Here is a 15,836-nt window from a genome sequence, read left to right as displayed (position 1 = left end):
GGTAAATGGTGGAGGTGGGCATACTACCTACCTTGTGATGATGAGCCCTGTCTGGCTTCCTTTGTGAGATTGTCTGAAACACAGATGTCAGAAAGTGCACATTTAGCACAAAAGCATAGCACATACTTTTCAGGTGAGGCAAAAAGCAAGTAAGCAGTCAGTATTTTATACCTGTGTATCTTCTATTTTCAAGCGTTTTATCGCTTTCACTTTTTTTTTTTGCTACACTTGTTTAAGTAGGCCGTATCTTTCTTTTCATGTAGCCTGACAGGTAAAGTGAACTTCAAAATAAATTAACCAAATGACTGGACTTGTATTTGGTGGATTTATCACCTCTACGTGGAGCACATCAACAATCATTTTCACCATCCGATCAGAATTTTAACTACATTTTCAAATGACATTCACGTTATGAAAGGCATTTCTAAGATTTTAAATTGTCTGACACCTTTCCAACGCTCTTGAAAATGTAGAGGGGGAAAAAACTCAGGTAAAGGTGGTCCAGCCCTACCTGTTCAAACCAGCTCTCCGCTGCTATATGAAAACAGGTCCTCTTCATCCTAAACAAAAGTCACATCAATTAGCATTTTTTTATACTGACAGTCTTAAAGAAAAAGTAAAACAATAAAGTAACAGGTACTCACGCAGAAGTTATAAAATATTAAAGTAACTGCCAGCTATATTAAAATGGATGTTTAATTGTGTTAATGTACATGATGGCTCGGTATTAAAACCACAGTGACAGAACGCACACATTTAAGTGAGAAAGTCTAAAAAGAGAAAAGCGGAGACTGGGGCTCCTGCCCGCTATTTTGCGACCACAGAGAGACGACAGGCGTTTGAAACGCTTCAAAATGAAGTCAGGCAACAAACGGAGAGCGGAACCGTTTAAGTTGACGTGGAAAAAGTACCATAAATTTCCAAGGCTCCTCCTCATGTAGCCTCCGTGGAGTGCATAAACAGTGGCGAATTTCTACAGGCTTAAGGTGTATTTGGACACCAGGTGCGAGCGAGTCGCAGCGGAAGTGACGTCATGCGGGCGAAAATGCCAATAGGACCTTCAGACGAGCCCACCTGTGAATTTGGACCACTAAGCTGAGCGCGTGAGCAAGTGCGCACCGCTCTCACTGTCAGCGCACGCGGTGACGCTGACGCGCACCGCGCACGCGCACACGCGCTCCATTTAGGACGTCTAAATATGGCGTAGTTTGCAAGTCCCTTAAATGATGCATGTCTGATGTCACTCCCAGTGGCCCAAGGAATGTTGAGGGAATTTGTGCGAATGCTCAGACGCATGGAAAATTACAGGGAACGTTGATTTGGACGCAGCCTCGTGTTGCTCAGTGCGTACTTCTAGCACTGCCCACATACCCAGGAATCCTTTTTTTCTTCTTCTTCTTCTTCTTCTTCTTACTGCTCTTTGGTGCATAGCGCCACCTACAGTACAGGAAGCACAAAAGTGCTTCCATATATAATCAATGCATAGTCATCGAAACGGGCGTCATTGGTACTTGACCCGTTTAGTGACGATTACACTGACGGACGCATTGGTCGGTGAACTCTGCCCGATACCTTAAAAGAAGGCCGTATTGGCCCGATACGATACCTGGCATCGATACTCGCCCATCCCTAAATTTAGGATACTGAACAAGGTTAGCGGTTTAAACCATGGTTAGATTTTTAATGTTTTAAATGTAACTCATGTTAGAGTTTCAAGTTGTGATGTTTGTGATGATTGCGCTCATGTTGTGCTTGTGCTGTTTTCCGTGTGCGTGTCAGATAATCCTTCTCAGCTGTCCAGCGTGGCCGTGTCCATCCGCGTGCAGGACGTGAACGACAACGCGCCCACGCTCAGCGACTCCCTGGAGGCCTTCGTGTGCGACGGTGCCAAGGCGGGACAGGTAGGTAACGCGCGTCGGCCGACGGCAAGTGTGCGCGGGCGTCACGACACCTGCTGACGCTCTCTGCCCTCGTAGTTAATCCAGGCGGTGACGGCCGTGGATCCTGACGAGCCTCCCAGCGGACATCACTTCTTCTATGCGTTAGCGCCACATGCCACCAACAATCCCAACTTCACCCTGCGGGACAACCAGGGTAAACCAAAATAGTACCAAAATAACCAAAAATACTGTACATATAATGGGGAAAAAAAATGGTAAAACTACAGAACTTTTGCCCAAACCTTTTGGGGGCAGAAAAATAGAAAACATATCGGGGAGGAATTAGATGTCGTTATCGTAGTAATCGATTTGTTGCGTGGTTAGACAACACAGCGTGGGTGCTGACGCGTCGCGGCGGCTGGTCCCAGCGCGAGCAGAGTGTCTTCTACCTTCCCATCACGGTGACGGACGGCGAGGCGCCGGTGCAGACCAGCACCTCCACGCTGAGCGTGCGCGTTTGCGCCTGCGACCGCGACGGAAACGTCATGACCTGCAACCCCGAAGCTTACAGCCTGCCCGCCAGCCTCAGCAGGGCCGCGCTCATCGCCATCCTGGCCGCCATCTTCGTGCTCCTGGGTGAGTGACACACGACAAGACACTCGCTCGCTCACTCACTAGCTAAAAGACTAAAAGAGTATCTAGTTAGGAATCAAGATACCTGTCGAACTAGTTCAACAAAAAAATTGCCAGCTAACAAACTAACGAGTTAACAAATTAACTAGCTAACTAAGTAGCCTTCTAACAAATTAAGAATGTAGCTAAGAAACAAACTAACCAGATTAAAGTCTAGTTAACTGATTTGCCAGAAAACTCATTGAAAAAAAGCTTCCGAGCTAATTGTGTTAACGTTGTTTGTGTGTCGTGTCAGTGATGATCCTGCTGATGCTGTCGCTGCGGTCTCACCGCAAGAAGCCGTACCTTAGCGACGAGGAGGAGAACGTGCACGAGAACATCGTGCGCTACGACGACGAGGGCGGCGGCGAGGAGGACACGGAGGCCTTTGACATCGCCGCCATGTGGAATCCGCGCGAGGTGCACCCCCACGCGGGCGAGACGCGGCAGGACATGTATCCGGAGATCCAGACTTTGTCACGCTACGTACCGATGGCTCGCGCCGGCGGCAGCGGCGTTCACGGCTACGTCCTGTCCAAGCTGCAGGAGGCCGACGTGGACCCGTGCGCGCCGCCCTACGACTCCCTGCAGACGTACGCCTACGAGGGCGAGGGCTCAGTGGCGGAGTCGCTCAGCTCGGTGCAGTCCGGCGGCTCGGGCGGGGACCATGACTACGACTACCTCAACGACTGGGGGCCGCGCTTCAAGAAGCTGGCCGAGATGTACGGCGTGCTGGACGCTAACAGTCCTCCCATCTGGTAGCGGCACACACGGCCCTCATGAACATTCTGGAAAGAACACAAAGCATCAAATTGATTGAATTCCGCCTGTTCTGGCCTGGCTTTAAACTTGCAGTGGCTTCTCGAGAAGTTAGTTACATCGTTGGGAGTCTCTAATATGGCGGAAACACACATGGCCTTCCAGAACCATCCAGAAAGACTGACAGAATTCCACCGTAACGGGCCTCGCTCAGTGGGTTCCAATTCAGGGCCTCCAGAGAGTCAACAACGCGAGCGCGTGGACAAAATGCTATCACAAAAGTAGAACAAACAATGCCCAGCAGAAGAACGCCAACACCGCCGGCTCATCGGGTCTGGAGCTTAATTTCCTGGTGTCGGCACCAACTTATTTGAGTAAGTCAAGATGTACAGCACGCTAAGAATCCTCCCATGTGGTAGCACCACACACAGCCTTCAACAGTCATCTGGAACCGACTGAGTTACACCTCGATAGGCCTGGTTTAGCCACCCAGAGGTGCCTCACTGGGTTAGCGACATCGTCAATACTGCAGCAGAGCCTCAAGAAATTGGCTGCGATGTACAGCATGCTGAACGCTAACAATCCTCTCATGTGGCGCCACTGGCTTCAAGAACGATCTGGAAAGGATGCACCACAGATCTGCCTCGACAGGCCCAGTTCAGTGAGTTCCACTTTGCAGCCTTCGGAGAATCGACATCAAAGCACACTGCGGAAAAAAAAGGCACAGTAAAAAAAGGTTGAATGAGTCCCAACGGACAAATGCCGTCACTGCCACCACCTTTTCGGGTCCGGAGCTTAATTTATTGGTCTATTTTTGTTGGACTTAACTAATTGGAGGAAGTTATAAAGTTGCGCTTAAAAGAGCTGGCCAAGATGTACGGCGTTCTGGATTAAGCGTCATTCGACCGGCCTGGTTGTTAACCTTCAGCGGTTCCCAGGTCGGAACCGGTCTAGAGAGCCAACTTCAAAGCACACATGAACAAAACAGTACCACAAAAGAAGAATGATTCCCATCAGACAAGCGCTGTTGCCGCCTCATTGGGTCTGGAGTAAAATGTATTGTTTTGTATTTATATTGGAATTAACTTATTTGAGGACAGGAAGCAGCTGCTCACCCTAACGAGAAGTCGTCATGAGCGCCTTTCATCCGGGAGACCATCGTGCCAGTCCGCCGGCGGCGCGCATCGACGGGTCGGCGACGTCGTCTCCGCCACGCGAACGCTACTTGACGCTGTCGTCTGCATTAAGTGCCAAATGTACAAAGAACATTTTTGACTTTCAAACAAACAAAAGAGCACCAAAAGAAAACAAACTGTGAGGGTACTTTTTGATCTTTTTACAACTGTTGAACATGTTGGGTTGCTCATGCTACGCTAACGTAGTATGCGAATGTCGGTACGTTTTTGTATTCTTGCTAATAAAACACTCAAAAGCTATTTGGGTGTCCTGATTCTGTTCGAACAAACTAGGCAAGGCAGCTTTACTTTTAAAGCACGTTTCATGCACAAGGTGTGCGTCACGCAACCAAACCACTAACTTATTCCATTTGTGTGCAGCATAAAAGCTAAATGTTTGCTTTGAAACCTGGGACCCACTAATGACCTGTGTCTGCAGACTTCAGTGGGGTATATATTCACTGATCATTTCCTCAATGTATTCAGGACCCAAACCCTTCAGTGATTTACAGACCAGTTGCAAACTCTTAAAATCTACTCTACAGCGGACTAGGACTGGCACTACTAGCAGTCGAAGAAGTAGTATTGCTAGTTGTAGTAGCCTACTTGTAGTTTATGGTCTTCGTGGTAGTAGTAGTCGTGAGATGTTTTGTGAGGAGTCGTTCCTGCTTGAGGATCGTCACACAAGCAGCACAAATGTCCCGGTTTGTCTTATGTTATATTATGCGTCACTTGAAATGTGTGCAGAAGTACAACATAGAAAAATAGGATGCAGGCATGAAATATGAATTCCAAAGTGGACACCAATGAAGAACCACGTCACGTTTCATCATCTAACACCACAACTTTATTGACAACACGGACTCAAGTCACACGCAGGCGTTTTGCTTTTCCACAAGGTTGGGAGTCCAAGTCCCTAGTCCCGCGTCCATGGACTCACAACAACAACCGATGGACTTGAACTAATCACAAACTAAACAACCAATCGGACGAGCCTGAGCCTAGAATAACAAAAGGGTCAAAGGAAGGACCGGATGAAGTCTTGGTAGTGTTTTTTTGGGAATGTTTCGTCTCCAAAGATTGACCTCCGGAAGGTCGTTTGGTTTGGCAGGTCAAAGGTGACCCCGGCGGCGGTTCATCCACAGGAAATGACGGTGAAGCGCTTGGAGATACACGACATGTTGTGCAGCACGATGCCGAGCAGAAAGAGCAGCACGCACGCCACCAGCACCACCGTGCACACGCCCGACCACGTGGACCCCTTGGCCGCCCCGCCTGCGGCCGGCCCGCTCATCCGCCGCTCCCCGTCGTCGCCGGCCTCCAGCTCCAGAACGGCGGCCAGAGGCCGCTCCTCGGGCAGGCTGACCACCGCCACGCCCTTCTGCCCGCCGCCCGGCAGGAAGCGGCACGCCAGCAGGCTGGGCGCGCGCTCTTCGTCGGCGGGCAGCGGCAGCACGTAGCAGCCACTGCCGGGCAGGCGGATGAAGACGGGCGTGCGCTCGGAGGCGCGCGGGATGGCCACGGCGGCCGCCGCGTCGGGGTCGTCGGGCAGGTGCGCCACGGAGAGGCCGGGCGGCAGCTTGGTGACGGCGCGGCACCACGGGCAGCGGATCTCCTTGTGGCTGCTGCGCATCTGCGTCAGGCACACCGAGCAGCACGTGTGGCGGCAGTCTAGCAGCTTGGGCCGCCGCCGCGGGCTGAAGTCATTGAAGCAGATCTGGCATTCCAGCAGGGAATCTTGGGAAAGAGTCTCCATGGCGGGGGGTTTGGGGAAATGTCCCCACAATCCCTCAGTGAGTGATCTCAATTCGCCCCAAAGGGGGCTTGGAAAACGTCCTCGTCCTTGACTGATGCTCTGCCCGCAAGCTGGATGCGGTCGCGGCGACGTCACGGCCTGCTAGCGGCGACATGCTCGTCCATCTGCAACAAAAGAGATGCCGCATGAGCATTCAAATTAAGCCTGTTATGACATTTGGCCATACGCTCCTCAGGTGTTTGCCTCTTCACAACACGGCACAACAAACTGGTCACCAATGTCTGGACGGGGGCCCAATCGAAAATGTGATTTAATTCCGATATTTGGCAGGGTAAAATACTGAAAACCGACTAATCGGCCGATTAATTAGAAAAATACCTCGTGAGTAAAATGACTTCTTGAGGCTTACAACAACTCCAATATGAATACAGGGAGAACATTTGACTGTTTCATCAGACATTGTCCTTCAGTATTCGGACAAAACTCATGGAAAGCGCCAATCCAGGCGCTGGCTGCCCGCCTGCCACTTCCTGACGGTGGGAGCAGCTTGACACTGAACGAGCATGCGAAGGAACTCAAGCGGAAGAAGAGCCGAAGGTTGCTGGTGGGCGTGCGGGAATATCGAGCCACTCGACATTTGCGTCGGATCAAAGCTAATCCTCGTCTTTTAGGAAAAGGATTTCCCGCCAGGGAGCGTCACCTCTTCCTCCTCCTCCTCTTCCTCTTCCTCACGAGTCCATCAGGATTGGCCTGCACTCGTGCTTCACCTTCAACCAAGATTTTGCGGTCGGTCTCAAGGAAGCTTACAGAGCAAACGCTGCAGTACCAGCATGAAGCCCCGGGGGCAGTGTTGACATTGGAAGTGAATAACTGACAGGAAAGGCACCGATGAAGAGGTTTCAAACTAGGGTTAGGGTTTCAAAGTAGCCATACCCCTTCTAATGTCACCAAGTACAATGCAGGCTACACAAAGGGCGGAGCTTGACAGTGAGCAGCACACTGATTGGTGTGACATCATCACTTGTTTAAGTTGTTGGGGGTGTGTGTGGGGGGGGGGTGGATCAGAGTGGCTTGTGCGAGTTTGTCGAAAGTGCTGACTCATGAGTTGGTGGCGAGTGAGCGTAAAAAACGCCGAGTCAGCGCTCTGCCCGCTTCAACGGACGTGAAAATCATTTCAAGAGAAACAATCAAAGACGCACTCGCAAAGACATTTTTAGAGAAGAGTCGCCCCTCCGTCACTCTCACATTTACTCTCGCTCTCTTTGTCTCTCTACCTTGCCCTCTCTCTTACTTCCCCGTCTTCTTCTCTCTCTATCACTCTTCTTCCCTTCTTTTTCCCCACTCGCCCTCCCTTTCTTTGTGGCACTCTCCTACCTGTCACCACTGCTTTACTTCTTCCCCTCGTATCCATATTCTCTTTCTTGTCCTCTTTTTGTCTTTCACCGGCTTCGTCTTATTTGTTCTCTCACATCGCTCTCTCTTGCCCTCTGTCACTATTCTTTTCCTCTCTCACCCTTTTGCGCACTCTCTTCTTCTCTTTCTGTTCCTCTTCTCCCTCTTTTTGTCTCTCTCTCATTCCTTCCCTCGAGCCTTCAAGAAATCATCTTTTTCTATTCCGGTAGCGTCACAAATCTCTTTCTTGTCTTCTCTTCCCCACTCACCCTCTGTCTCGCTCTCCATCCTTCTCTGTCACCCTCCACGTCATCGCACGGTTCTCTTATTCATTTCTTTCTTTCTCTCTTTTTCTTTCCGTCTCTCGGGGCCAATGTGTGCTAGCTGGTCTCGCTTCACACATCCAGGGAGTATGGAAAGAATCTCGGCGAGTCGGCATTGAAGACATAAGAGGACATCTTGGCTCGTGTGCGCCACGCAACCACATTTTTCACATTTTGTGTGTCATGTATGTAGCCTACTTATTCTAGTGTTCATGACAAGCATAACTCTGAAAAATACATTTCCATGGAACAAAAGCGGGCCTTTTTAGTTGGCATATAAATGTTCGAATGCGGGCGGATTGATGCGGGGGTCGGTGTGGCGTAACCATGACAACTGTCAATGGATTCATGAGCCTCTAGGGGCGCTGTTCAGAGGTCAGGTTGAAACAAGCAAACGCTTCTTTGATTTATGACTTGGAGCTGCTTTGTATGACCCATTCCAAACACTCTACTCACACTCACTACAAGAAAATATTTCTTTTAAATTGTAATTGTGAAAAATGAGAGAACTGTTATAATTATCAAGCATCCTTGAAAGGCATCATTACAAACTACAGTTAGTAGTATAGCAGTATATACAAAGTTATAAAAAAGAAGTTATATGGTACCGTTATTAATTTATTTGGTATATTTGGTATATGGTCCAGTTATTTTTTGTCCCCAGAGTGAGGATGAATAATTTCACCAGAGGATTTTCATGACGTCATCATGTGCAGGTGGCACACACACACACCAGCGAGTTAACAAACACACACACACACACACATAGACTCCCTCAGGGCATCCACATACAATCAGCCAACGGGAAAGTGCACAAGTTAAAAATAACCACCATGGCCGGCAGCATATACACACACACACACACCCACACACACCCCCACACACACTCGCACTGGCCACTGGGTGTGAGGACGCAGCAAAATACCTGCAAGAAGAAGCGCAGCTCGTTAAATGTGAGCCCCCCCCAGCTAAAAATGTCAGGCAAATGTCACGCTAACCCCATTTGGCGCTTGGCGTGACGAAAGCGTGTTCCTGTTAGCACGCATGTCTATGGCAAACCACGCAAGCTCCAACAGGAGGCGCCGCGCGCCCTCAAAGATAACCGGGAAGAAGAAGAATAGCGCAACAATGAAGGTCGATCAGTCATGAAAATGACGCTAATAAAAATGAATTGCTGCATTTTACGACGACGCGTTCTCTCTTGAACGTTTGCCAAGTGCATGCGGCTGCTCGACCAGGGTCACGCACACACACACACATTTGTTCTCGTCTTTGTGTCGTGATGGGACCGACGGTACAACAGCAGAACAAGTTTTGTTGAAGGTCATACAGTGCATTAAAAATCCAACCGTAGATCTGTATGGTGGTGCATATACGGTTGTCCCATTAGCATGTGGATTAGCGTGCCATCATGCAGAGATTTACAGACGCAAGAGATGATATTTCATATCCATGTCAGGACGTCAGCTTGAAAAGATGACAAAAAGGTCGCTAGGTTTGATCGACAGCTGGAGTCAAAGTGGTCCCGAAGACAGACAGACACAAATCCAGCACGCCGACTGCGATCGCTTCATAACAGCACAACTTTGTCAAGTCAACGTCGGATCAGGCAGATAACGGCTTACATGATGTGTCGGTCATGTTTGCCATGTATGACCTTTTCGCTTCAAAAGCACGCCGAGCAATCGGTGAAGATTTATTGGCGCAATCAACTCTGCAGACCTGTTCACTAGAAGCAGATAAAGAGAGAGAAAAGCTAATATGAACTTGGATCCACATCATTAATCTATCAGGTACAAAGAGAAACAAGTAAAAAGCTGGCCAATGAATCAGTTTTAAACATTTTTTTTAAATATGGTTTGCAATCAAGCTGGGCATGATAAACCCAGCCTTTGATTTGAGGTCATTGATCATGCGCAATATTTCGCCTGCTGCCAAGACGGGCAAACCTGGTACAAGAAACAAGTAAGAAAGTTTGTTGGCAAATAAGCCTTCAGCTTCATTCGAAAAAAAAAATCGATTGGAATTTAGTGAGCTAAATTTGCTGCCTAAACGGGCATAAGTCTGCAATCGCGGCGAGGTCATCAGTCAGGACACAAAGTCCGACTGAATTGATTTCCGTCAACACACATACACACACAGGCACACGTATACTTACGCGCACACACCAACAGGCATTCACATAAGTGCACGCATACAACTTTGTCTCGTGGGATGGAATGTGGCTTTGAGGGATATCTGACATGGGTACGAGTCCTTGTAACCAAGGATGTCTGCAGCCAGGCGACCCGCTCCTTGAAGTGATTAACCATAGATGGAGAAGATCAGAACCAACATTTTTGATTAGACTTATCTGTCAGGACAACACTATATATTTGAGGGTTGCATCTTGTACAGCGCCCTTTTCTCACTTCGCCTTCCAGGGGTGTAAGTGTTTGCGAGCTAAGAAAAGAAGCCCAGATCTGACCTTGTCTGATTCCTGTATTTCAGAGATTGAAAGAAATGGATGAGCAAATTCAACCAAATTGTTTTGAGTCTTTAGTTACGTCGGATGCCCTCTTGAGAGATAAAACAAACACGCATCGAAAAATACTTGTTTTTTTGCGAACTATTTATTAATTGAGCTTACATCCCTAGTGAGTGACCTGCTGAAATTTCCAACAGGTATTAGGTTAGTTGTGACGTGATTTGGACATCATTGAAAGGTTGGCACCTCAGCACTTTTCTAGATGCTAATTTCTCTAGCAGCAGCTAACATTAGCGATGCAGTGACTGTACTCCTCCTGCTAGCTTCACTGCTAACTTCACAGTCGATCACGGAGTGTATAGTTTAGCAAAGCGTACCAGAGGTTGGCTCTATACTTTTGACCAGAAAGCTAATCGAATGTTGATTAGTTAGCGTAACGTGAGCTAAGGAATCAACTTTATTGATCTTTATTGTATGATCAGTATCAGCAAGTGAGTCCTTGACGTTGCGCACGATTAAAAAAAAAAATCTAGTACTTGCTGATTCAAACATGGCAGAGGTAACGGTGCATCCACCCTCTGATGTAATCAGATTGAGCACATGAACATGATTGAGGTGGGCCAAAGTGCTTTGATAAGGCATCCAAGTGCGTGAGTGTGTTGTTACACAAGACAAAGAGTTTTCTTTCTTCCCTTACTAATGATTGTTATATGACTTCTTCGGTGTAAAGACATTTAGCTGTTTGTGTGTGATGACCATAAATGTGTAATGCAATGACCTTTCTAATCAACATATGGCTAACATATTGGCTAATGTAAAGAAATCCGTCTAGAGTCAGTAATTACCAGCCCGATTCTGATATGGGACAAATCCTTCAGTCCCCCTCAGGCCGACATAGTTTGAAATGTGGTCATTTGTTGCAAAAAGTGGAATGTACAAAAATTCAAATCCCCTTCACGACCCCACATTTTGACCATTGTAGGATGCCGGAAGAATCGAGACGCAGCTGTGGAGCATTCTCTGCAAGATTGCGGGAGACGGTCTAACCCACTCCCCCAGGATCCCTACTCTTGGCCGCCCACTCACAAGGGGGCGCTTCTGCCTAGCCCATGTGACTATGTGTGACTCTATGGTCTTAACTGAAATCAACTAATAATTGTGCCAAGAGTGTCATAGAGAATGGAAGCCAAGTAAAAGCAAGAAAAAGGTCACAGCAAGGTAACGGCCCGGCTCAAGTCACCTATCCAGTCATACGCGCCAAAGACGCCTAGTCTAACATACCACCAAGCTAAAATGCGAGAAAGGATGAATACGGTCACTGTGCGGCTGACATTAGCTGAAGCTAAACCTCTGCTGTGATAAGACGATACGTACTTTGAGATCCAGCAGAATGTGTAGTCGGCACTAGAACAAATTAGCCCATGGAAAACTGCTGAGGAGTCAACCTGTTAATGACGTTGTGTCCAAAGCACATCACAGCTGCTACGCTCTGCTAAACTAATATTACTATTATTGTTGTGTCACTAAGCTAACAGGCTAATTGCTCATTCGTTACATGTAAATAAAGTTAGCAGTGAAGCTCATCTGTTAACAAATTAGCTCGCTAAAATTATCTAATGCCAAGAGGCTGAAAAGTTGTTGCTGCTGCTTTTTTGCTGCCAATTTTGTTGCCGATTTTGTTGTTGCTGTTAATGCTTTTGCGTTGCTGTTGCCTGACAAGTGGATGCGGGCGTCATTTGCATTCACTCCTCAAGCAGCAGCAGCGGCACTTGTGTACACTCACACTTGATTAGCGGAGATAATTGATCGGAATCATCTCCATGTTGCATTCAGGCAACAGTTCATTGATGACACACTCGACTTCAACAACACACATCTGCATCTCTATTCACGGTCCTGTTGTCCTCGCACCCATCCGTCCATTTTCTATAGCAATTATCTTCACCGGGGTCGCGGGTGAGTTGGAGCCTACCCCGGCTGATCATCACAGGGCACTTCTAGACAACTATTTATACAACTATTTATACTTAAGGGCAATTAGTCTTCACTGAACATGCATATTTTTGGAGTGTGGGAAGAGAAAACCTACAGGGAGAACATGCCAACTCCATTCGGGAAGATCAGAGACTGAATTCGCCTCTCCCCCAAACTCAGAAGCGTGATGCAGTCGTGTTAACCACTGCCTCCTCACATACGTTTTCTTCTCTATTCACGACATTGTCCCACTGATTGCTTTTCCTCGAGCAGCATCCCGCCAATTAAAAGACTGAATGATTCCGCGCTCGCGCAGTGGGGGAGGCGGCCGGCCGGCGGGGTTTCTATCTCATTAGCGGCGTCATTGTGTCCCGCGGCGGCCGGGCGGGAAACCTTTTAATAACATTTTGTTGTCTCGTGTGTGCTCGCCAGCGACGCGCCGGCAAAGCAGGTGTGAACCCCAAAGTGGGATTAACCCACAATCCGATTGGTTCAAAAGCACGGATCGTCGCCGATGTGGGCTCTGATTTGCCACCTGTTAGCTCGCTTGACCTTTTTCTTTTATCGGCCACCGAAAAAGAAGAAGATGACTGATGTGATCCACAACCCAAAAGTGGGAATGATTTACTGGATCTCTGTCTTGTAAACTCAACACCTGCTGACTTGCTACATTCCACAAAAGCTCCCCAAATTCCTCAATTCACTCCAGATACTTGCATGGACAAGTAGTCCTCCACACAATACAATCATAAAGGCTCCACGTCCAAACAATCAGTGGAGATGTTGGACAGGCAAAGGCGGGAGACTCAAGTGCTAGATGCATCCTTCTTCCTTTTGACCCCACTGAAAGCTGTGTGAAGTTGCTACAACACGCACGTCAGTGCCCGCCGCGCCATGTGACCACGCGACCACGCGACCGCGGACCTTGCCAGTAGCAAGGTGCTGGGCGAGGACTCGCCTGGCGTGGATGGAGGTGCACGTTTTATGCAGCAGAAGGTGGTCATGGCGGTCATGTGCTCGTGTGCCCATGCTGACTAAGTGAGCCTGGGAGGAAAAATAATGTGTGAATAATACAAGCAATCTTTGGAATTAAAAGTAGTCAAATGGATTAATAAATATGATTTATGAAAAGGAAACATTTAAAAAACGATAGAAAATACTTTTGTTTAAAAAGGTGAAAAATTGTTTCAAAGCAAACAAAATATGATTTGTTTTTAAAGTAAAAGAAATGAGAAAACCAACAGATAATCTAATAAACAATCAATATAGATAAATGTAATGGAATTGTCATTTTACAAAATAAAAAGGAAAACAATGACAGATATTTAAGAGAAAATGAAAACATCTTGAGATTTTTTTCAAAGAAGTCAAACACAAGAATAAAATAATGAAAAAATCTTAAAGGAAGAAAATCTGAAAAAATGGCACGAAAAGGAAAAATTAAAGTAAATTATTATGATTTTTTAAAATAATTTGAATGGTATATAATTATGAGAAATAAAAAAAAAATTAAAAAATTAAATTTTAATGAACTAAAGGTAAAAACAATTCTATAAATATCTTGAAAAGCCCTGCGATCAGCCTTGGTTGTCACAACCATACAAAGAATCATAGAAAGACATTTTTCATAACTCCAAAATAATGTCGTGGCGGCTTCCACTGAGGGCACATCAGAAGCGCCTGGCGGAGGATTTGCGCTGTCACGCTGCCGCGTTGCCGCGCAGCCGCGGACCCCCTGGTGACCGCCATGAGCTGCTTTCTTATCTTGTCATCAACACGTGCGCGAAGGCCGCACGTCAGCTCCACCAGCCCCTCAACAGTCAACAAACATCTGCGGGGACACGCGCAGCTCATCTCACCGCGGGGTTTGGGGTTGAAAAAGATGAAAGGATGCAGCATTACGCCCGTGATCGCCGCCCCCGCCATGATCGCGACAGACGCTCGGCTGATAAAACAAATGGCGGAAGAACAACAAGTGGAAGAGACAAGCGCTCTCTTGCATTACAATTGCTGGGGATGGCCGAGTACCGATCCCAGGTATTGGTATCGGGCACTTGCGAATGCTGCCGATACCGACCGCATTAAGGCAAAAGAATAATCTGGCATTCAGTAAGTCCTCCTCATCACTAGTTGGCGCTACACTGTGGCGGTTTGACATGACTGAATTGTTGCATGTCAGAAACAAAGAAAGACCTTTGTTCACAATTCCCTGTAATTGTGTTCAAACAAATTTGATGTACCAAGAGTACAAGTGGTGTCGTTACCCAGTATCGGTGCGTATGTGTGAATACTAATTTGAGTCGATTACCAAATGAATCAACAGCTATTTTAACAATCGAGTAATCGTTTAGAGCCATTATTTCACTTAAAACGGTCCATATCCTCTGATTTGAGCCTCGAAACGATAATTTACTGCAGTCCTTCACGAACACGATAGCGCAGACAAACGCGATCATCGTCAGACACATAGCGTCATGTTTGTGCATTTGACGGATCTCAGCTCCATCTCAGTCCAGCCTGGAGAGAGAAAAAAAAAATCTATTTTTGCATCCTTCCTTTTCCCCATCTGGCAGGTCGCGGCCTTTTTCCTCATTAGTCAAGGTCACGGCGCTCCCGAAAAGAAGTGGGACCGGCTTCATCATCATCATCATCATCGTCATCGTCGCACACATGAGCCCGACTATGACCTCAGTTAGCCTGAGTATCTCGACTGTGTTTTTGTTCGAAGAGGCGCTGAAGCTTACAGATCAGCGCATACACTCAAGAAAATCAATTGAAGTCTCGCCCTGACACGACACAAAGCTTTGAACGCTTGAAGAGGGTGACAACATGCAATGATGGGCCTTTCGGGGGCGTGGCCTAAGGAGTGACATCCGTCGGGTTGGCCATGCCCGTTCAAACTTTTTTTTTCCGCTTTACTTCATGGCTGAAGTTTGCTCTAAACTCAAATTTTGGCTGACAATATGGGAAACTCTGCTTTGAAAACAGCTGAAAAAGAATGGAAACAATCCTGACAAATAAACTTGAATTCAAATGAATGAATCAGCTAACCCAGAGAAGGAGGTTCAACAAAAATTGATGCAAAGGATTTTCATTTTTGTGCTTATGATGATGATTTTGATGGTCATTGCCTATCAACTTTTGACACGAGGCAAAAATGCTCCTCATGTCGGACAGAACAGGCGTCTCAGTGTGGTTGCCGCCTCCCTGCGCTTCCGGTTTTGCTTTACAAGACCTGCCCACTTCCCCCTCGCTCTAACGCCAACCAAAACAAAAAAAAACACAAAAAAAACAAGCCACAAAGAGGCACGTTAGAAGCCACAAAACGGTTGCAAAATGCATTCCGACAGATGGAGAGCAATCATGCAGTCGAGCGTGTTTGCCCACGCTCGGCCTTCCAGGGAACGTTTCGGGAATGCAAATGAAGCGCAGGTGCGA

General features: G+C 47.4%; 3 protein-coding genes across 9 annotated transcripts in view; 1 reads left to right on the top strand and 2 right to left on the bottom strand.

The window, feature by feature from the left end:
• LOC147127113 (uncharacterized) overlaps positions 1-1,044 on the bottom strand; it is a 53,379-nt gene extending 52,335 nt beyond the window's left edge. The window contains exons 1-4 of one of the 3 annotated variants that reach the window (XM_086021103.1): positions 912-1,030; positions 645-677; positions 512-560; positions 32-73 (exon numbers count right to left, since the gene is read on the bottom strand). In XM_086021103.1, coding sequence (XP_085877229.1) covers positions 32-73; positions 512-559 — 90 coding nt within the window. In that variant the 5' untranslated portion in view covers position 560; positions 645-677; positions 912-1,030. The other 2 variants (XM_086021101.1, XM_086021102.1) reach the window with 2 other exon arrangements.
• Positions 1-4,789, top strand: part of LOC147127112 (cadherin-20-like) — a 39,027-nt gene extending 34,238 nt beyond the window's left edge. The window contains exons 9-13 of one of the 4 annotated variants that reach the window (XM_086021098.1): positions 1,780-1,901; positions 1,977-2,094; positions 2,265-2,516; positions 2,809-3,310; positions 3,408-4,789. In XM_086021098.1, the coding sequence (XP_085877224.1) occupies positions 1,780-1,901; positions 1,977-2,094; positions 2,265-2,516; positions 2,809-3,310; positions 3,408-3,426 (1,013 nt within the window). In that variant the 3' untranslated portion in view covers positions 3,427-4,789. Of the gene's footprint in view, positions 1-1,779; positions 1,902-1,976; positions 2,095-2,264; positions 2,517-2,808 lie in introns of all 4 variants that reach the window. The other 3 variants (XM_086021097.1, XM_086021100.1, XM_086021099.1) reach the window with 3 other exon arrangements.
• A 521-nt stretch (positions 4,790-5,310) lies between these two features.
• Positions 5,311-6,399, bottom strand: rnf152 (ring finger protein 152). 2 transcript variants are annotated; one of them, XM_086021527.1, is made up of 2 exons: positions 6,305-6,398; positions 5,311-6,237 (listed from the first exon to the last, which is right to left on the bottom strand). In XM_086021527.1, exons 1-2 carry the CDS (start codon positions 6,394-6,396, stop codon positions 5,622-5,624), a joined length of 708 nt encoding a protein of 235 aa, XP_085877653.1. In that variant the 5' UTR covers positions 6,397-6,398; the 3' UTR covers positions 5,311-5,621. The 2 variants fall into 2 exon arrangements, with proteins under 2 accessions (XP_085877653.1, XP_085877652.1); XM_086021526.1 differs by having other exon boundaries at positions 5,311-6,399.
• Positions 6,400-15,836: the final 9,437 nt, after the last annotated feature.

This window comes from Filicampus tigris, chromosome 21, assembly GCF_054856515.1.
Source record: "Filicampus tigris isolate MCC_2025a chromosome 21, RoL_Ftig_1.0, whole genome shotgun sequence".
In the NCBI taxonomy this organism is placed as follows: domain Eukaryota; kingdom Metazoa; phylum Chordata; class Actinopteri; order Syngnathiformes; family Syngnathidae; genus Filicampus; species Filicampus tigris.
The sequence above is the reverse complement of the archived record's forward strand: the minus strand, read 5'-3'. Positions and strand labels throughout refer to the sequence as shown.